General features: G+C 46.3%; 1 protein-coding gene across 3 annotated transcripts; it reads left to right on the forward strand.

The window, feature by feature from the left end:
- Positions 1-3,895: 3,895 nt before the first annotated feature.
- On the forward strand, positions 3,896-19,794 carry LOC146186814 (uncharacterized). Of its 3 annotated transcripts, none has more exons than XM_084607447.1 (8): positions 3,896-4,228; positions 4,295-4,484; positions 5,088-5,162; positions 5,251-5,343; positions 5,580-5,669; positions 8,290-8,346; positions 8,454-8,525; positions 18,409-19,794. In XM_084607447.1, exons 1-8 carry the CDS (start codon positions 4,158-4,160, stop codon positions 18,622-18,624), a joined length of 864 nt encoding a protein of 287 aa, XP_084463573.1. In that variant the 5' UTR covers positions 3,896-4,157; the 3' UTR covers positions 18,625-19,794. The 3 variants fall into 3 exon arrangements, with proteins under 3 accessions (XP_084463573.1, XP_084463571.1, XP_084463572.1); XM_084607445.1 differs by lacking the exon at positions 18,409-19,794 and adding an exon at positions 9,027-9,284 and having other exon boundaries at positions 3,909-4,228; XM_084607446.1 differs by lacking the exon at positions 18,409-19,794 and adding an exon at positions 9,027-9,284 and having other exon boundaries at positions 3,911-4,228; positions 4,295-4,472.
- Positions 19,795-19,861: the final 67 nt, after the last annotated feature.

The raw sequence follows: 19,861 nt of genomic DNA on the forward strand, positions 1-19,861 counted from the left end.
ATAAGCTGAAGTTAAGGACCGGGAGAGTGGTACGGTTCTGGGAGATATGCACAATCAGATGAGGAAGGGTGACGTGCCGCTGCAAGATGACATCAGTAATGGGACACGCGAGTGAGTGAGTGAGTGAACTTTATTAACGGCTCTGGGATCTTTTTCTTCGCCTCTTCAACCGAGGCTGACGAGTGGTTGGCGCCCCCAGTCCAGGGCACCACTGGCTTTCGCCAGTTTGCGAGCTCTTGTGACCAGGTAGAGCTGAGCCTCCGGGTCAGAGCTGGCCAGCAAAGCCTCCCACTGTCTTTCATTTGGGTTTTCAATTTTTTGTAGTTGATGTGAGCTGCATTCCCATGTTATGTGGTACAGGGTAGGGGTCTTCCCGCACCACGGGCACTCGTCTCTGAATGTCGTGGGACGCATCATGTGTAATATGTGTAAATTAATGAAGGTGCCAGTCTGTAGCCGCCTCAAATCTGTGGCCTCCTCGTTGCTGAGCTTTTTATGCGGCTCCGGATATACTTTCCGCAAGCCTCTGTAGTGTTGTAGTATTGTGGTGTAGTCAGGGTCAAGCGGAATCAGGTCCTCTGTCGCGAGACTGTTGGGCGCACGGTAGGTTGCATGTCCTCGTGCTACCCTGTCTGCGTACGAATTCCCTGTGATCCCTGCATGCCCCAGAATCCACACTAGTGTTTGAGTGTATTGTTTTGTTGGCTCGCTTGTGGAAAAAAGGATTTGGTGCGCTACCTTAGATAATTTACCCCGCTGAAAATTTCTGCACGCGGATTGAGAGTCTGACAGTATCGTCAGACTCTCTCCCGTTTCTCTTCCTTGCCTAATGGCCAGTGCAATAGCCACTTCCTCTGCCTCCGTGACTGTACAGTTTTGGATCGAGGCGCTAACTACCTCCCGGCATTCGCAGTCTGTGACCGTGGCTATCGCCCTCTTTGCGTTGGTTTCGTATAAGGCTGCGTCGGTGAACCTTGACGTGTCTTGTTGACCGAAATTTTTTTCATAATACTCTGCCCTTGCCTGCCTCCTTCCCGGGTGTAGGCGGGGGTCCATGTTTCTTGGTATGGGCCGAACTCGGTACCAATTTCTGACTTCCCGCGATACCTCTCTTGTCTTGTTATAAGCCTGCAGGTGTGTGCTATATCCCAGTCTTTCCAACACCCGTCTTCCCGTCCTCGTTTGTAGAAGTCTGTTTAGCTGTGACTTGATTTGGGCTTCTGCTAATTCTTGTATTGTATTGTGCAGACCCAGAGGTGCTAGCTTGTGGTTCGGTGTGTTCTTGGGGAGCTTGAGTGCGGTCTTGACAGCCATTTTGATGATGGCGTCCGCTCTCTCTTCCTCTCTTTTGGTCATATTGAAGTAGGGTAGAGCATACGCTACTCTGCTAATAACGAGGCTCCGGACAAGTTTGAGTGTGTCGGGCTCTTTCATCCCCATCTTTTTGCTGGTCACCCGTGCTATCATTCGGGCGACCTGCTGGGTCGAGGTCTTGAGCAGATTAAGTGTGTGTTGACACCTTTGATTCGATTGGAGCCACATCCCCAGGATCCTCACGGTTGTCTTTTCGGGTACTGTCTCTCCTTGCAGCCGGATCTCGAGCTTGTGGCCTTGATCTGTGGGAGCAGAGCGGTTGTCCTTCCCTCGCCAGAATCTGATCAGTTCTGATTTTCTTGATGAGCACTCCAAGCCCCTCTGTTTTAGATATTCTTCGATGACAGATGCTGCTTCTTGCAATTTCGCTTCCTTCTCCCCGAGTGATCCTGTGGTCGTCCAGATGGTGACGTCATCAGCATACATAGCGTGCTGTATGCCCTCCACCTTCTCGAGGCGCCTGGCCAGGCCAATCATTGCCACGTTGAACAGTGTGGGCGAAATGACTGCTCCTTGAGGTGTCCCTTTGTTGGGCGGGGAGAAGGTCTCTGTTTCTATATTGCCAATCTTGATTTCGGCCGTCCGGTTACTTAGAAAGCTCCTAACGTACTCGTGAGATAGTCGCCGTCTGGGACGGGTGAGAATGGTGACATAGGGATGTAGACGGCAGCTTCAGGAGGAAGGCGGCAGAACTGTGCTGATCGAAGGCGGGGTGAGCAAGAGGGGTCTTCAGAGCAGAGCGGAAGGTCCAAGCGAAGTAGGCCGGTAGAGCAGTCAATGAGGGCAGAGTGGGCTGTTAAAAAGTCAATGCCAAGGATAACGTCGTGGGGGATTCTTGGAGGACGGTGAACAACACTGGAGCATGACGACCACCAATGGTAACTCGCGCTGTGCACATGCCAACCACGGCAGCAGGGCTTCCATTGGCGACGCGAACTGTGGGCGAGACGGCTGGAGTAAGGACTTTTTTGAGGTGACGGCGAAATGAGGAGCTGAGAACGGACAGTTGGGCGCCGGTATCAATGCATGAGAGCAGAAACGGGAACATGCATCCACAAGGACGTCGATGCGATTATTTTGTAGGGCAGGGGTCAGCAGGTCAGCAGAGGTTTTTCAGTCCGGCCGGGTCACAAATGCAGCGTCACCTCCGGGAGCTGCATTGGCTAGTTTTCCGGTATGTGGCTGGAATAGGACGGGAACAAACGGCGGCGAGGAAGAGGAGAACGCGAGCGTCGGGTCTGCGGGGATGGTGAACGGTTGGCAGCACGAGCAGAGACACCGGGGTCAACAGTGGTCTGGTCGGGGCGAGGTGAGGTATAGCGAGGGGCATAGTCGCCGCGGCGGTCGACGTAGGTGAATTGACGAGATGGCGTGTACCAACGGCTACGGCAGTGACTGGAAATGTGGCCAACGCGGGAACAGGTAAAGCAGATGGGACGATTGTCATGGGTACGCCACTCATTCGAATTGCGGTACCGATATCGGGGCGTGAAACCGGTGGTGGGTGAGGCAGCTGTTATCACTGGAGGGGCAGGTCCTGAATCCACGATGTCGGTGCGAAAGGTAGAAGGGAGACCCATATTCGCTACTTCTTGGCGAACAACAGCCTGAATGAGTGATATGTAGCCAAGGTGTTGTCGGGGGTATGCGAGAGTGAAGCTGCAGGAGTCATTGCCTCGAGCTCTTGGCGAACGATGCGGGTCAAAGTAGTGCAATTAGTTGGCGGTCGAGGAGTCGGAAGATCGACACAGGAGGAGCTGGCAGCCGTAAAGACGCAGCAAAGAGAACGAATGTGGTACTCGAATCGCGGGAACAGCTAGCAGCACGCATGAGCGGTACACGAGTTGCACGATGTCACGAAGGAAAACGGCTGATAGTGTAACCGGGGAAAGCAATGCTGCGGTGGTGTTCAAGGATGAGAGGCCGATAAAGGCAGCATAACGGAAGTCGACTGTTTTCTCTACCGCAAAGAAAACTTGCTGAGGCAATCAGTAGGGGAGCTGCTCCCTGAATTCCAAAGCAAGGAGGTATACCTCATGAATCGGACTGGGAGGCCACCTTTAGTTCAGCAAAACCAAGGCGCAAAGCAAGCAAGTTTTATGCCAGCAAGTGTTAACGGTCGGTTTCGCGTACACTCGTGCATCACGCAGATGCCGCATGGAGGTCGTAAGACGATGAGTACCAGCAAGCTACGGACGTATCAAAGGGGTGCGACAACGGTAGAAGGGTAGAAGTGGTCTTTGATGCGGACGGAGCGCACGGTGAGTTCATGGAGGAAGGAAGCAAGGAGAGGCCCTGACGTCACTTTTTTGAAGCCGGCGCGGCCGCGCCGCGACCGGACGCTGCAGACGCTGAAAAAAATAAAAATAAAAATAAAATAAAATACTTTTTTTTTCTTTGTCTTTACCCTCCGCATTTTCTATATTCGCGACGCTCACGTACCTCGGGCCCTTAGCAACGCTGTTGCTTGTGGCCCGAGTTCTCATAGCAACAGCATAGACTGCGTCATCTATGCCATGCCATGGAGGAAGGAAAATACTTGGGTGGCTATCGCAACGTCTCTCCTCGTCTTTTACCCTCCGCATTTTCTCTCTCCGCGACGCTCTTTTGTGCCACTTGTACTCCTCCGCGCCACGCTCGCGATCAGCGGGCTCTGTTTACAACGCGCCGGGTGAAGGCGAAACCAGTGAAATTTCTCGCGGTAGCATCGCGAACGTAGGGCCCGTGGTAGGGCCTTTGTTCGCCCGTCGAAAGCTGTTGCTAACTTTTTAGGGCTGGGTATCATGCCGAGCTGCTGCGTCCCGGGATGCAAGTCGCGTACGCGACTCAAGGAGTCGGGCATCACTTTCCACGAGTGAGTATTTCGTCTGCTTTCTAAATCCGAAGCAAAATTAAGTAGCGCTCTTTCTCTTTTTTAAAGGTTTCCCAAAACAAAACGTCGTTGGAAGGAGTGGGTTGATGCCGTAAAGTGTCATCGGATGAACTGGGTACCTCCAAAGCGAGCGTGCGTGTGCTCAAAGCATTTTCTGCCGGAGCACTTCAGTCAAACATCGCTGCGTCTCGTTCGGCTAACAGTCGATGCTGTTCCTACACTCTTGGTGAGAAACGAGGTGACAGAATTTGCGTTGACGTGCACGCATATTCATGCATGCACTGTCTGGAGTTATGAGCAAATAATTGCAAGATGCCAGCTCACAAGCTTCAGCATGCAGATGATCAAAGTCGACTATTTCGAGAGCTTTCAATTCCTTGCATGGTGTAACACAGAGAGACAGAGAGAGAGAGAGAGAGAGAGAGAGAGAGAGGGGGATTGTCACCTCCACCACTTGGTAGTAGAGCGCCTTGCACAGGGCGCTACGTCGTGGACAGTCAAGGGAACGTTCGGCGATCAGTCGTAGAGCTTATATCAGCACACGCTCGAGCGTCGGAGCGAGCGTTGTCGTCGTCTTTTATGACTGTCGGGCGGTGAACACGTTTGTCGTCCTCTTCAGCATCAGGTGCTGAACATTTCAGAGCCGAATAATTGTCTTACAATATATATATATATATATATATATACGAATGCCCCATAGAATATGAGGCAGACGAGAAAAAGCATTGAACTTAGAATAATGTGTTCAGTTACCATATATAAATTAATGATCCAATTAATACATATATTTTCTGCAACAATTTTCCGGTACTATGACCACATTTGATGTGTACCACCTTAGGTCCCCGAAATGTCACAGCAGTCAGCTGAAGCTAGTGGCTGGACAAGGAATGTGGACATGAGCTGCGATATAGAGGTGAGCAAATTGTACATCTGGCACTCAGATTTGATTTCTAAGCGTTGAAATGCCATTGCTTTTTATTTTATTTTCATGCCATTTTTAGGAACCTCTTCTTACGGAGGAATGCGTGCCACAGGTGGCAGCCTACTTGGTTCTTCCTGAATTGACAGTTCTTCAAGATCCTGAGCTTGCACAGGTACCTATATTTGCTTACTACTTGTGTGCAGCCTGTGGTAGATATTCAACAGTTGCTGTCTTTATGAGGCAAAAAGAAAAAAGCTAATTAAGTTTTAAGCAGATCCATCACTTCTAGGAGTCTATGGTTTTGGGGGGCGAGTCTGACCCAGGGATCATCTTGGCATGCCTTGTGCAGTGTGAATTATCCAAGGAGCTCTATAATTCGCTAATTATACAAGGATCTTGTTTTAACAGGCAATTAGACATCGAGATGACACCAGCCCGGAGACCTTGCCATCGACGTCTGGACTTCATAGTGATCCTGATCCTTTAGCACTTGCAGAGGTAACTGGCTATACAAGCAGAAACTCTTTAGTGAAATACATTTTTCTGAGGTGCTAATTGATAAATCCGTTCAAAGTACCTGACATTACTATGCATTGAAAATTTTTTCTTACAATTTATTGACTTTTTTTTTACTCTAAAATCATGCCCAGTTGTTGCCTTCATGCCTTGTTTGGAGAGTGCTAACTTCCATGTAGAATTTTACAAAGACTTAGAACTGGCAATGGGGAAAGTAAAGACGCAGTATACTATAATAATGGGTGACTTTACTACCAAGGTAGGGAAAAGGCAGGCTGGAGACCAGGCAGTGGGTGACTATGGTATTGGTTCTAGGAATATCAGGGGGGAGTTACTAGTTGAGTTTGCAGAGTGCAATAACTTAAGAATCATGAATACCTTCTTCAGCAAACGGAAGAACCGGAAGTGGACATGGAAAAGCCCTAACAGGGAGACTAAGAATGAAATTGATTTTATACTGTTTTCAAACCCTAGCATTATGAATGATGTAAAGGCAGTTGGAAAGGTGCAATGCGGTGACCACAGGATGGTAAGATCTCGAATTAGTCTAGATCTGAAGAGAGAATGAAATCGATTAGTAAGAAAGAAGTTCATCAATGAATTAGCGGTGAGGGGGAAGGCATAAGAATTTAGGATCTTGCTACAGAATAGATATTCAGCATTAACCGAGGATGACGACCTTAGCCTAGAAGCAATGAACAATAATTTCAGAGATGTCATTACTGAGTGCGCTGTAGAAGTAGGCGGTAGGATAGTTAGAGAGGGTACCGGTAAGCTGTCTAGGGAGACGAAGGACTTGATTAAGAAACGCCAAAGTATGAAAGTTTCTAATCCAACAGACCAAACAGAAATGGCAGATATGTCAAAGCTAATCAATAAGCGCAAAGTGGCCGATATAAGGAAGTACAACATGGAGAAAATTGAGCATGCTGTAAAGAACGGAGGAAGCCTTAAAGCGACGAAGAAGAAATTGGGCCAAGTCAAAAATCAGATGTATGCGCTAAAGGACAAGGCGGGCAATGTCATCACGAATATGGACAAAATAGTCAAAGTAGCCGAGGAGTTCTATACTGATCTCTACAGCAGCCAATGAAGTCACCGACAATAACGAGATTGTTGGTAGGGAAATGCAGTCAGACGTTCTACCAGTGATGAAACTATGAAAAGGGGGAAAGCAACTGAAGGGGATCAGGTAAGGATAGATTTGTTGAAGGACGGGGGTGATATCGTGCTAGAAAAACTGGCCACCCTGTATGCACAATGTCTGGTCTCATCGATGATTCCGGAACCATGGAAGAACTCAAACATCCTAATTCATGAGAAAGGGGACGCTAAGGACTTGAAAAATTACAGACCAATCAGCTTACTGTCTGTTACGTACAAGGCTTTTACCAAAGTAATCTCTAACGGTGATAGAAAAATGCTCGGAATATAACCAGCCCTTATACATAGCACTCATTGATTACGAAAAAGCATTTGACTCAGTAGAAACCTCAGCGGTGATGCAGGCATTGCAAAATCAGGGTGTAGACGAGCCGTATGTGAAAGTACTGGAAGATATCTACAGTGGTTGAATAGCAACCATAGTTTTGCATAAAGAAAGTAACAAAATTCCCATAAAGAATACTGTTAGGCAAGGAGACACAATCTCCCCAGAATTATTCACTTGCATAGAGGAAGTATTGAGAGTCTTGGAATGGGAACAGTTAGGGATAAGGGTTGATGGAAAATACCTCAGTAATCTGCAATTCACGGTCCAGGGAATGAACTGCAAAGAATGATTGATGACTTGTACAGGAATAGCAGAAAGGTAGGCTCGAAAATCAATATGCAGAAGACAAAGGTAATGTTCAACAGCCTTGGGAAGGAACAACAGTTCACAATAGGTAGCGAAGCGCTGGAAGTGGCAGATGAATATGTGTACTTAGGACAGGTAGTAATTGCAGATCTGGATCACGAAGGAGAAATAACTAGGAGAATAAGATTGGGATGGAGCACATTTGGCAATTACTCACAGATTATGACTACCAGCTTACCGGTATCGCTGAAGAGAAAAGTATATAACAGTTGCATCTTACCAGTGCTCACTTATGGAGGCTGAAACGTAGAGGCTAACGAAAAGGATTCTACTTAAGTGTAGGACAATGCGGAGGGCTATGGAATGAAAAATGGTAGGTGTAACGTTAAGGGATAGGAAGCATGCAGAATGGATCAGAGAAATAACTCGAGTTAATGGCATTCTAGTGAAAATCAAGAAGAAGAAATGGGCATGGGTAGGGCATGTGGTGCAAAGAGGGGATTACCGATGGTCGCTTAGGGCAACAAATTGGATTCCAAGTGAAGAAAAGCATAGCAGGGGGCAGCAGAAAGTTAGGTGGGCAGATGAGGTTAAGAAGTTGGCAAAGGTCATGTGGATACAGCTAGCACAGGACCAGGCTAATTGGAGCAATATGGGAGAGGCCTTGGCCCTGCAGTGGATATAGTCCGGTTGATGATGAACTTCCATTCTCAAAATCGCATGCAAGCTCAGTACATAGCATGAATTGCAAAGCCTTGGCCTGCCGAGTATGGTTTACATGCTGTGACAATATCTGTTTTCTAGGTCAGCTTTAGTGCCTCATCGTCGGAGGAAAGCGAGTTTTCAGATAATGGATGTCATGTGAGTAAAATAGCATGCTGATGAAGTTATCATTGCAGATTGCATCTATTTAAGCAGTATTCTCCTCACAATATGGTAAAATGTTCTGCAAACAACAATTTTTGCAGGTAACGGCACCTCCACAACTCCCTCAAACCTCAAGCGCTGTTACAACGCCAAGAAAGAGAAAGCTAGTAGCGGTAAGTTAGCCAGACAGAAAACACCCAGAAAGAATGAGATAGTTACCTAGGTAGTAAAAGTTAATCTAGAAATACTATTCAATAGCAAAGTCTGCATGTGTGTGCATGTGTGTTTGAGTGGCCTATTTTTGGCATGCGCTTATTACTTATAATCCAATGACACTGCGTAATAAGGGATTGTGAGTGACTGTTTCTAGCTTGGTTTTGCACCCATGATTCTGCCTAACACATCTAACGTGTATGTATGCTGCTTTTTGATCAACAAACCAATGAATTTTTGAGTTTGTGAGTGTCCTCCACATCGAGCTGAGGTAGCTGCTGTAAGATCACCTGGTTTGGAACTATGATGCAAGAAACAGAAGAGCCGATGAATGCAGAAAATTTTGATTTTACGTAAACCACAGTCCAAATGTGCATATTGCTATTGATGAAATTACATGTGGCTGCACTCCAGCTGCCTGCAGTTGTCAAAGGAGGCTAAATTTCAGTTCCACTTTATAGGTTGACACTTCAGAAAAAGCCTTCTTGAGAGCACGGGCCAAGAAGTTTGCTGAAGACCACGCAAAGGCTAAAAAAAAAATCAAGATGCTGCAGCAGTGTAAGAGAAGACTGCAGAAGCAGAATGCCGAGCTGAAGGCAGTTCTGCAAACACATGCGGCAAAACATCCTACTGAAGGAGCAGGTGGCCATTGTCGACACTCTTGGTGCTGCCAATCAACATCTCCTTAAAAGGCAGTTATTAAAGCGATCTGGAAAAGACGTACCTAGGCAGTTCTCACCTGAGCTCAGGGCATTTGCCCTTACTCTAAATTTCTATTTGCCACGAGCATATAATTATGTACGGCAAGTCTTCGACACTTGCTTGCCTTACCCTAGGACACTAAGGAAGTGGTATCGAACAGTAGACGGTAATGCTGGGTTTTCCACCGAGGCATTTAAAGCACTAAAAATGAATTGTGATGCCAAGAGCCAAGGCCACCAAACTGTGTGCAGTTTGATGGTTGATGAGATGGCAATCAGGCAGCAGGTCCAGTGGAACAGGGGTCATTTTTAAGGATTTTCTGACATCGGCACAGGAGTTGATAGTGATTGCCTGACACAGGCAAAAATCAGCTTTTGTTCTCATGGCAGTGACCATCAATGGACAATGGAAGTTGCCTCTAGGATACTTTTTTGTCGATAGTCTCGATGGGCTCGAAGTTCATCTATTTACTGCTGGAAACAGACGGCTCAGAAGAGTCTCCGGCATACACAACCATATCGCAGTGGTCTGATTTACATTCCCAAGCAATATAAAGTTCGTTCGTGAAAGCACTTTAAAAAAAAAAAAAAACATTATGCACCGCCAACTAGGCCGCCCACCTGATTGACGGCCGTGCTAAATGCCATCCGCGGGGCCGGACTCTCACTAAAACCAGAAAATGCCACTTTACATTCCAACAGCTCAAGTTCCTGGGTCACGTCGTGAGTGCTGAGGGAATTAGCCCTGATCCAGAGAAGACGGCTGCCGTAGCTGCTTTCCCGACCCACACTGATAAAAGTTCCGTGCGTCGGTGTTTGTACTGGCAGATCGAAGTCGATGAACGTGATCGAGAGAAAACCGCATTCATTACTCCTGATGGACTGTACGAATTTAAGGTGCTTCCCTTCGGTTTGTGTTCCGCTGCCGCAACCTTTCAAAGAATGATGGACACTGTCCTAGCCGGCCTGAAATGGCAGACGTGCCTCATCTACCTTGACGACGTTGTCATTTTCTCTGCGACCTACGAAGAGCACCTCAAACGATTGACGGCCGTGCTAAATGCCATCCGCGGGGCCGGACTCTCACTAAAACCAGAAAAATGCCACTTTGCATTCCAACAGCTCAAGTTCCTGGGTCACGTCGTGAGTGCTGAGGGAATTAGCCCTGATCCAGAGAAGACGGCTGCCGTAGCTGCTTTCCCGACCCACACAGGAGTTGATAGTGATTGCCTGACACAGGCAAAAATCAGCTTTTGTTCTCATGGCAATGGCCATCAATGGACAATGGAAGTTGCCTCTAGGATACTTTTTTGTCGATAGTCTCGTTGGAGAGCAGCGTACAAATTTAGTCACACAAAGCCTATTGCTTGCTCATGATGCCGGGGCAATGATTGTAGCACTTACATGTGATGGCACTCCAGCTTATTTGGCCATGCTGCAAGAGCTCGGGTGCAGCTTCAGGAATGTGGATTACTTAAAAACAACATTCCCTCATCCTGCCACCCAGGAACCTGTGGCTGCATTCCTCGACCCTTGCCACATGCTATAACTTGTGCGCAATGCTTTAGCACATAAAAGAACTTTAATTGACAATAATGGGAGAACAGTAGCTTGGCAGCATGTAGAATGGTTGCACAATTCGCAGCAAAAAGAAGGGCTCCACTTGGCAAACAAATTGTGCAGAGTTCATATTGAATGGCACAGACAGCCAATGAAAGTTAAACTGGCAGTGCAGGTAATAAGCACCTCTGTTGCAACAGCGCTTGCTGAATGCCAAGAGCTGAAACTAGAAGGTTTTGTCAACTCTGAACCTACCGAAAAGTTTTTTAATGTGTATAAACAGCACATTTGATGCACTAAATTCAAAGAGCATGCACAAAAAGGGTTCAGAAAACCATTAAATGAGAGAAATCTGAACAGCACTGAAGCCATGTTTAAAACCTCAATCATTTACCTTTCATCTCTGAAAGAATCCATAAATGGTCGAAGACTGGCAGAGACAGCTCGGAAAACAGGATTTCTTGGTTTCATTATGTGCATGAAAAGCCTAACTGCTCTTTACAATTTCACTGTTGTGGAAAAGAAAGCCTTGAAATAACTTCCAGCCCACAAAATTTGTCTAGACCATCTGGTACTTTTTCTTGGCCTCATTAGGTCACAATGACAACCCCAACTACACAGCAGTTTCGTGCTGCATTAAAGAAAGTAATTGTTAAAAATGATTTGAGTGATGCTGCCACTGGGAGGCAGTCGCAATCTTATCTTGCAGCAGTGTGCCCAGTGCTTCCACAAGCGAGAGGTTAAATGCATGACAGAAAGAAGACTGATTTTGGACAATTACACAGCTGCGCAACACCAACAAGTAGCCAGTGACCATGGTTACATCTCTCATCCAGGACACATCACTGAATAAGGAGCAAGGATAGTTACCTACATGGCTGGCTATGTAGCACACAAGTTGAATACAAAGCTGCTGTGTGAACGTTGCACGGCAGCACTGTTCACAACTCAGCCTGATGCACATAGCTACTCTTTCATCCAGAGGAAAAGCAGGGGAGGACTACGCTACCCCTCACAAAGTGTAATTGAAATTTGCAAAAAATGTGAGTCACTTGTGCAATGGGCAATACATATTAGGAGCATAACATCGAAAAATTTGCTCAGGGATCTTTGCATGTGGTTTTAGACTCCATTCAGCAACAAGAGCTTTTTCCAGAGCTTCATGAGCACATGTTTGACACTGCTCCACTTGAAAATCACTACATTTTACTTGTACAAAGCATCACAGAGTACTTCTTGAATATGAGGCTAAAATGGTCACAGAAGGCTTCCAATTTACTCATATGCGACAAGTGTGCGGGAAGCTTACTCAGTTTAAGGGGCAGTAGTATGTAAATAGGCACTGTTTGTTTTCTGAAATCCAGAAACAGATTTAGATGAAGCTAGCTCAGTTTGATGCTCAGTGACACATATCGAGTATTTTTTTCTTTTCTGAATCCTTAGTCAGGTTGCACCCCTCACCCCTAGAAGTTCATTTTCGCTTTCTGGAACTTGGGCTATGTATTGTGTACAGTAGTCATAACTTGTGGCCACAAGATCATTTCTTGAGTACAAAGAAAAGAACTACCTTGGCGTCACAACAGCAGTCTGAACTTGTACTATTACAAATCTCCAAGGTAACACTAACTACATACACATTCTCTGTTAGAAGAGCAGAAGATTGTATTAAAAGTTGTTTAAACACTGCCCTTTTTTTCAGTCAGTGGGGTACAATTAACATTACGTGAAATAAAAATGAAAGGAAATAGCTACGAGCAACACACAAGTAAGCTTATGCCATTGTGAAGTTTTTTTCCCCTGAACTACACTGCAGCTCTAAGAGAAGCCACAATGTAAGGCCTCCACATATATTTCATCCATGGTGATGGATTTTGAATTTTTTGTAGCTTTGAAAAACCCCTACAGTTCTTAAAAGGTCCTGATGCGGGTGCTTTCACTTCCATCTCCTGCTGCCTCACATCGATGTAGAGAAGAGCGCACGAGTGGATGTTTTAACAAATGACCAAATTCAGTTCGTACTGACTGGCTGTGTATGGAAAAGAGTCTGCTAAAGACAGCTGCAACATGATTATCACGAAATAGAGCAGGCACATGAAGAATCTCCCATCTCCCAGTCTGAGAACTTCTTGATCTACGTTTTTAACGTGCACTGGCATCGTACGGCACATTGTTGTTTTTGCATTTTATAGCAACAGAATTGCACTCAGTGTAACAGAGGACATGCGCAGCATAGCCTCTGTGCTATATTTAGCCAGTTAATGAACATCAAGCTTTATTCAACCTGTCCTTAAGGTACCAGGTGACTATGCAAAGCCTCTGGAAAGGGGTTCACAGAACATCAACCTCCAAAAGTCTTTGGCAAGCATTGAAATTGTTACTGAAACATTGTTGCAGTGCCTACAAGCTACCCTGCAACCACCGGCTGTACATATGTAAACAGTTTTATAACAGAACTGTCATTGTTTCAACAGCATGTCTCGCACATTTTCATGTTTTATAACAGTGCTCATCTGTGAACTAGCTATGCCATATGCTTAACCATGGTTTTCATGTTACAGCAAAATAGGACATACATTAATTCCAGATGTTAGAAAGCTTTTCTGCATATTCATAAATTATGCAGACCTACTTTATACTCTCTTTCATTACAGTTGTCTAAATGTCCTCTGTAAATATGCCATGAAAATTAAGCATTTGCTACTGAATAAAAATACTACTGAATATTGTCTTCTGTGCATATATCTCATTCAACACATGCAGAAATTGTTTAAATGTGTGCATTAATTGCTAATACTCCATGTGTCTGTTCACTCGTATGCAATGGTCAAGCGACCCCGAATAAATGTTTTGGTTATGAAGCATAGTATTCCACTGTATATTTTCATTGTTCAAGCGTTAAAACGCTATAACAGGACAAAATTTATACAAGGTTTCTCAATAGAGAATGCAAAACCGGTCAGGATACACATGATTTTGTTTATGAAGACCTTGCTGGCCTTTAGGAGAAAATATATGTTTGCATAACTAAGGAGATAAAAAGTAGGTCACCTTGCATGTACGACTGGTGCAAGAGCCACTTAACTGCAGTATATAAAACAGCTATTACAAATGGTATATATAATTAGGCTGAGAAAAGTAAAGTGTACTGCTAAAAGTGCATGCGCACAGAATTGGTTTCATGTTTGCCCAAAAAAATACTCGTAGGCGATGAGCCCAAGTTTAAATTACCCAGTGAAACTATTTTGAAGTTTTGTTCTAAAAAAACTCGTATGGATGAAAAATTTTGACACTATATAGCAGCTTAGTTAGCTAATTCTAATTTGCATAGGTGCACATTAATCTTTTAATTGGTTTCCCGGGCAGACAGTTTTAACCTTTTCGTACATGCATTGATAGTGTTTGTCAATCAAACCAAAACATTAAGCCTACATTATTAGTTTTTTTTTTTCGTTACGAATACGGCGAGCTCTATATGACTGAAGCAGCCGATGCTCATGCGCCCGTTTCGCTCGGGTACAGAGTTCCAGCTCAGGCCCTTAGCAACGCTGTTGCTAGTGGCCAGAGTTTTCATAGCAACAGCGATGCCGTTGCGAATGGCCAGACTTGGCTCCCTAAATTTTGATGTCACTTCCGCCACACTTTCTCCAATGCATTGGGAATAGCAAGGGCCTCTCCCAAATTGTTTCTTTCCTCCATGATCTATATGCCAAAGTGGCAGCGCCGCTGACGGGACAGACAGGGAAAAATGTCCCTAACAAAACCCCCTGGCCAGCCGAAAGCATGTTTCAGCGACTCAAAGCGGCACCCCGTGTCATGTGCTGAGGATGGCTTCGAGCGACTGACCACGTAAAAACAAACATATGCAGCTATCTGGGGGGATGAGGAAGAGCCCCTGGCTGGTTGGCGAGGATATATCCCCCTCTCCTGTCTTACCCTGACCGCACCTGAGAGCATGCGCGGTGGGCGCTTGCCCTGTAGGTGTGCAATGTGGTGTTAAATTACCAGAAGGGTACGCTCGACGTGAACGCTGACGTGCTGACCGGGTTACCGAACCACAGCTGGCAGATAGCAGTGGTTGTGCTGGCGGGTAGAGAAGAGAGGACCTGCTCACCATAGGACCAATGCAGTGAAGTGTGTTGTGCCAGTGACGCGAACTGCGGTGAACACTGCACGAACATGCTGCGCGTCTGATTGTGCGGGTGTGTAATTGTCTGCAAGAATACAAAGCTTCAGTGATCATGTGTCGTGTTTCCATGTCATGTATGCTAGCTGGTGTGTGTAATGTTGTAATGTTCGCTCACTAGAAGTTTCCAATACTAGATTGCACTCAGGATGCAAGGTTTAGTGGCTGATGTCATTACTCTAAACCGCTAAAAAATCAATGGGTACAATTGGGAATTTCCCAACTGGAATGAATTGGTGAAAAACCAATTGTTTTTGCCACCCATTGGGCCTGACCATTTGATATGAATTGGTGCTTCCAATTGTAAATAACTGGTCACCCATTAAGACCAAGTGGTTCACCAATTGAACTCAAATGGCATACCCATTGAGCCCAAATGGTTTGAATTCACATAGGTGAAAAAAAAAAAAGGAATGGATGCAATTTCAATGTTTTCTGTCAAGAAGTTAGAGGGGAGCCGGTGCTACAAGTGGAATGAAATTGCAAGTTTTTACAGAAATCATGAGACAAGCATGCATCACCCGCACGTCGGAACACAGATTCAATGTATATATCCATAGGATACTTTGCAGACATATATACTCCATTCATTGAACTGTGCTGCTGGGACCAGTGACACATCTGTTATGCACAGCTAACTTATTTAATTATGCCTGCACTTACAGCGGACATGATAAAGTCAATAAGATTAAGTGGCATATACTTTTTATAAAAACTTAAAATTTTCACTGTTGTCTATTTATAGAGGTATGTATATATATGTACACATCTGAGTCAAGGATATCACTGACTTTACTTTCCCAATTGGGAATGTTTCCTTTGGACCAATTAGAACCAATGGGAAGCCCAGTTGGAAGTCCAATTGGTTTCGTGACTCCCAATTGGGAGTGAAGGCATCCCAATTAGCCCAATGGGTTCATTTAATTCCAAATGGGATGCCCCTGCCGTTGGTTTCTTCACTTCCAATTGGGAGTCACGAAACCAACTGGGCGTCCCAATTGGTAATGGAGAAACCCATTAGGCATCCCAATTGGGAGTGAAGCAGTTTGGTTGGGCAGGACCCATTGGACAAACCATTTGGGATTGGCAGAACCAATTCAATCCGACTGGTCGTCCCAATTGGACCCATTGATTTGTTTTTACTGGGAAGGTGCCATTTGGGCCCCTTGTAGAGTTTTTGGAAGGGGATCGGTGGATATGTTAGGCGCCATTAAGACCTTCCGCTCTTTTTTGGTCACTTGTTCAACGCCCAGCTGCACAGTCTTCCCCACTTGCCCTCATGCAGGAGTCTGGAAGAAGCGAACAGGTGGTGGTGGAAAGCATTTATTGCAAAAGGAGAGGTTGCTTGGAGAGCCACCCATAGAGAGGCCGCTGGGTCCAGCTCAACGGAAGCGTAGGCAGAGGGAAAGCAGTCCTGAGGACTTTGCGGTCGCGCTCGAAGACACGGGGACATGCAGTTTGTTCTCTCCGCTGCCTCGCGCTCTTTTTTTTTCTTAAAAAGAGCGTTACGAACTGTAAACACCGCCAACCCCGTAGTACGCCGATGGCACCCATCGCCCAGAGGCAGCGCAGCTTTGAAACGAGCATCTCTTTTGGAAGGGCGGCACATTGTTCAAAGAACAAACGCTGCCAGGCTGAACAGTGCAAGGCCCTCGTCCTTGACAGGGAGCCCATAAAAATGACAATTGGTGCTGGCGTGCTCAGTGGGTTTCTAACGATTCCAACCCTGGATGCCAACAAGTGACGGGTAAGATGCAGAGCGGGAAGACGCGGTTTGGTTCTTCTGATGTGGTCTGCAATGGTACGGACCCTGACACCAATAATTGCCCTGTGAAAGGAGCCGCCAAGGGCACAACCTTTGGGTGACTGTTGCACACGTGGGACTACGTTTTGATGTGCTTTACTGTGTTTTCTTTCCTAGGGGAGAGAGCGTTTGTGCAACAACGTGAAAGCACGAGGCGTGGCATGTAACCTAGTGAACCAATCATGCATGTGTGAGATCGGTGTGATTGGGTGATGAAAAATGTGGGCCGGGCTCCGAGGTTGGTAAAACTGGGCCTGTGGCATGGAGGACTTTTTCTGAATTAGATTTTGATCCCTTAATTGCCTCTTCGGCTATACCGAAGAGTTTAGCCATTTCCATGTTATCATGCTCGTTGTTTCACCTGTTGTAAATATGTATACTAGTGCCCTCAAAATAAAACAGAGCACGGACTTGTGCTAAAACCGGGCCTGTGGCCTGGAGAACTTGTTCTGCGCTATATTTTCATCACTTGCCTCTTCGGCATAGCCGAAGAGTTTAGCCAGTTCCATGTTATGCTTGTTGTTTCACCTGTTGTAAATATGTACATTCCTGTATAAAGTTTTCAGATCATCTCTCAGAGCGCAAGTTGTTGCCAGATGCAGTAAATTCACTGCTACAGTTGAGTTATTTCCCTGAAAGTGTAGGCCGGTGTGAATTTCTCTTCTTCTGAGGAGGGGACGAGGCATGCCCGGCGGCATCTGCTGTTACGACCATCATCATTGAGATGTTCACTACCGGCCTGGCTCCCTCGTTCTCCTCTGGCTCTCGGATCGCCTTGTGAGCCTGTGCAAGAAACTCGTGCCTCGTTACATTGGCCCTTACCGCTTCTTGCAGCAAAAGAGTAGTGTGACCTATGTCTCTCATGCCAGATTCCCTTGCACCGCCCATGCAAATTTTCCGAGTCAGTCGTTTTAAACCCTTTTAAATTTTAGGTTTAGCAAGCACTGGTAGCGTGCTTGTCCCGGGGGGGGGGGGGGGGGGGGGGGGGGGAGGGGGGGCGGCAATGTTACGGTGTTTAGCCGAGATGTCGCTAGACGACGAGGATGTTTGGGCGCTCAGTGGCATGACGACGATGAATTGGAGATGGTGTGTGGGTGTGTGCACTGGTCTTCCGGAGACTGCCGCTCAGGAACGCCCCGTAACGATATGCGTAAGACATTTCATGTACCATTACATGCTATTTGCCAGCTGCGACCGCTAAATTATTTGTACCTGAATTTTTTCAACATTTTTGGTTTTAACAGCTGTGCAATGATTGTGATGTCAATTTACATCTGTGTCACGCGAGATAATTCTTGCGGGTACTTTGGGCCACTAAAGTGTAGGGTGCCTCGATGTCAGCGCCGCGAACGGCGGCGCTGCATCGAGGTACCCTACTAAAGTGCGATGAGGTGAAAGCCTCTATTGCGCGGTGGTCCGAAGCCCTCCACTACGGCACCTAGCTCTCTCTTTTTCACTCCCATCTTCCCCCTTTTCCTTAGGACTCTGTGAAGGTGTTCGCGGAGAATTGTGACAGATACAGTGCCTTTTCTTTTCTGTAATCCACTTTGAATGCCTGCTGTACTGCGTCTGCTTCTGTATGTTGTGTGGTGCAGCGTTCGAGGTATGGGACCGACCGCCGCTTCACTAGGACCTTATCATTGACCCACTACGAAGCAACCGAGCTAAGCCTAATGCTCGGCGTCACACCGCTTCATCCGCAGCGCATAGCTGCGTCTCATGCCGCCCCTGCAGCCACAGCCATCGTCTTGAAGCCGTCGACATATAGAGCACCAAGTCGACAGTACGCTTATCACGAAAGAAGAATTTGACAACTATCCCCGCTGGACCAGTCATTAAGGCTCACCGTGCGCGTACCGACGGAAGACGTTATTTCTCAAAGCGTCCCCCTCGAGTCCGCCATGGCACCCCGGCCATCGCCGAAGACTCCCCGATTACGTCGCCACGTTCCCCTACCTCAACTCCCACCAGAAGACTACAAGACTGTGTTCCGCCCTGGTGGCGGCCTCGACCTCCGCACCACTACCAATGCGGCCTTCCTGACCTCACTTTGTGCCCCGCCAAAGTTGACTATGCCACCGCCCGTGTCACACCGCGTACGTATAAACCCATACAACTCATTCACTGTCAGTTCACCCTCGGACCAAAGCAGTCAATTATATGTACGAACCACTGAGTTGCATCTCGGAACCAATTCGTACACCATGCGCACTTATGTTGCTGCTCCTGATAATGCCCTCCATTGCTGCTACATCCACCGTGGCAGTTTCTTTTAAGATCATTATGCAGCCACAATGTTTAACTGATTAATGATGACATTGACAAGTGCAAAATTGCCAGTTAATGTGCCACTTAAGAGTTCTCACATGCTGAAATGCTTTTGTACTTTTTCGCTTTCTCAAAAAGCACATTTTCCTGTCATCTGTTTGTAACCTCATGTTTACTAGCTTCATTCACCAACTGCCAGGTATGGCCAGACATACCTGCAAATACCCCACTGGGTATTTGCTCTCTTTTATTACTAATGCGATGAAACCTCGTTACGAGAGCCGCTCAAGGAACCCTAAAAAGGTGTCTTTTGTAACCGAAAATTCTTATCAACTTGTATGTGTGGCAGTTTAGATTTCCTTGTCTAAATTCTGTTCCATATCGATGTCCTGTTTTGTTGCAATATGTCAGGAACCAAGGAGGAGTGCCTCTTTTTGACTGGGAAGTCAAAATGTCCTTATTGTTTCAGCCACTGTCATCACATTCCTGTGTGTCTGAAACAGAGACATTTTGACTTCTCAGTAAAGAGGAGGCGCTCCTTCTCTGTTCCTGACATATTGCAACAAAACAGGACACTGATATGAAACAGAATTTAATTAAGGGTATCTAAACTGCCACACTCAAGAGTTTCTATGAGTCAGCTGCGTTGCATGAGAGTACCCAGGTTGTCTCTTATAGTGAAGAAATTGCTTTAGGGACCTGCAAAAGTTGCCCTTAGTAACAGAGTCTCTTGTAACCATGTCTCTTGTATGCAATGTTGTTAACATAGCAAACGTAGGA

Source organism: Amblyomma maculatum, chromosome 6 (genome assembly GCF_055883805.1).
Source record: "Amblyomma maculatum isolate TAMU_Amacu chromosome 6, ASM5588380v1, whole genome shotgun sequence".
NCBI lineage: Eukaryota > Metazoa > Arthropoda > Arachnida > Ixodida > Ixodidae > Amblyomma > Amblyomma maculatum.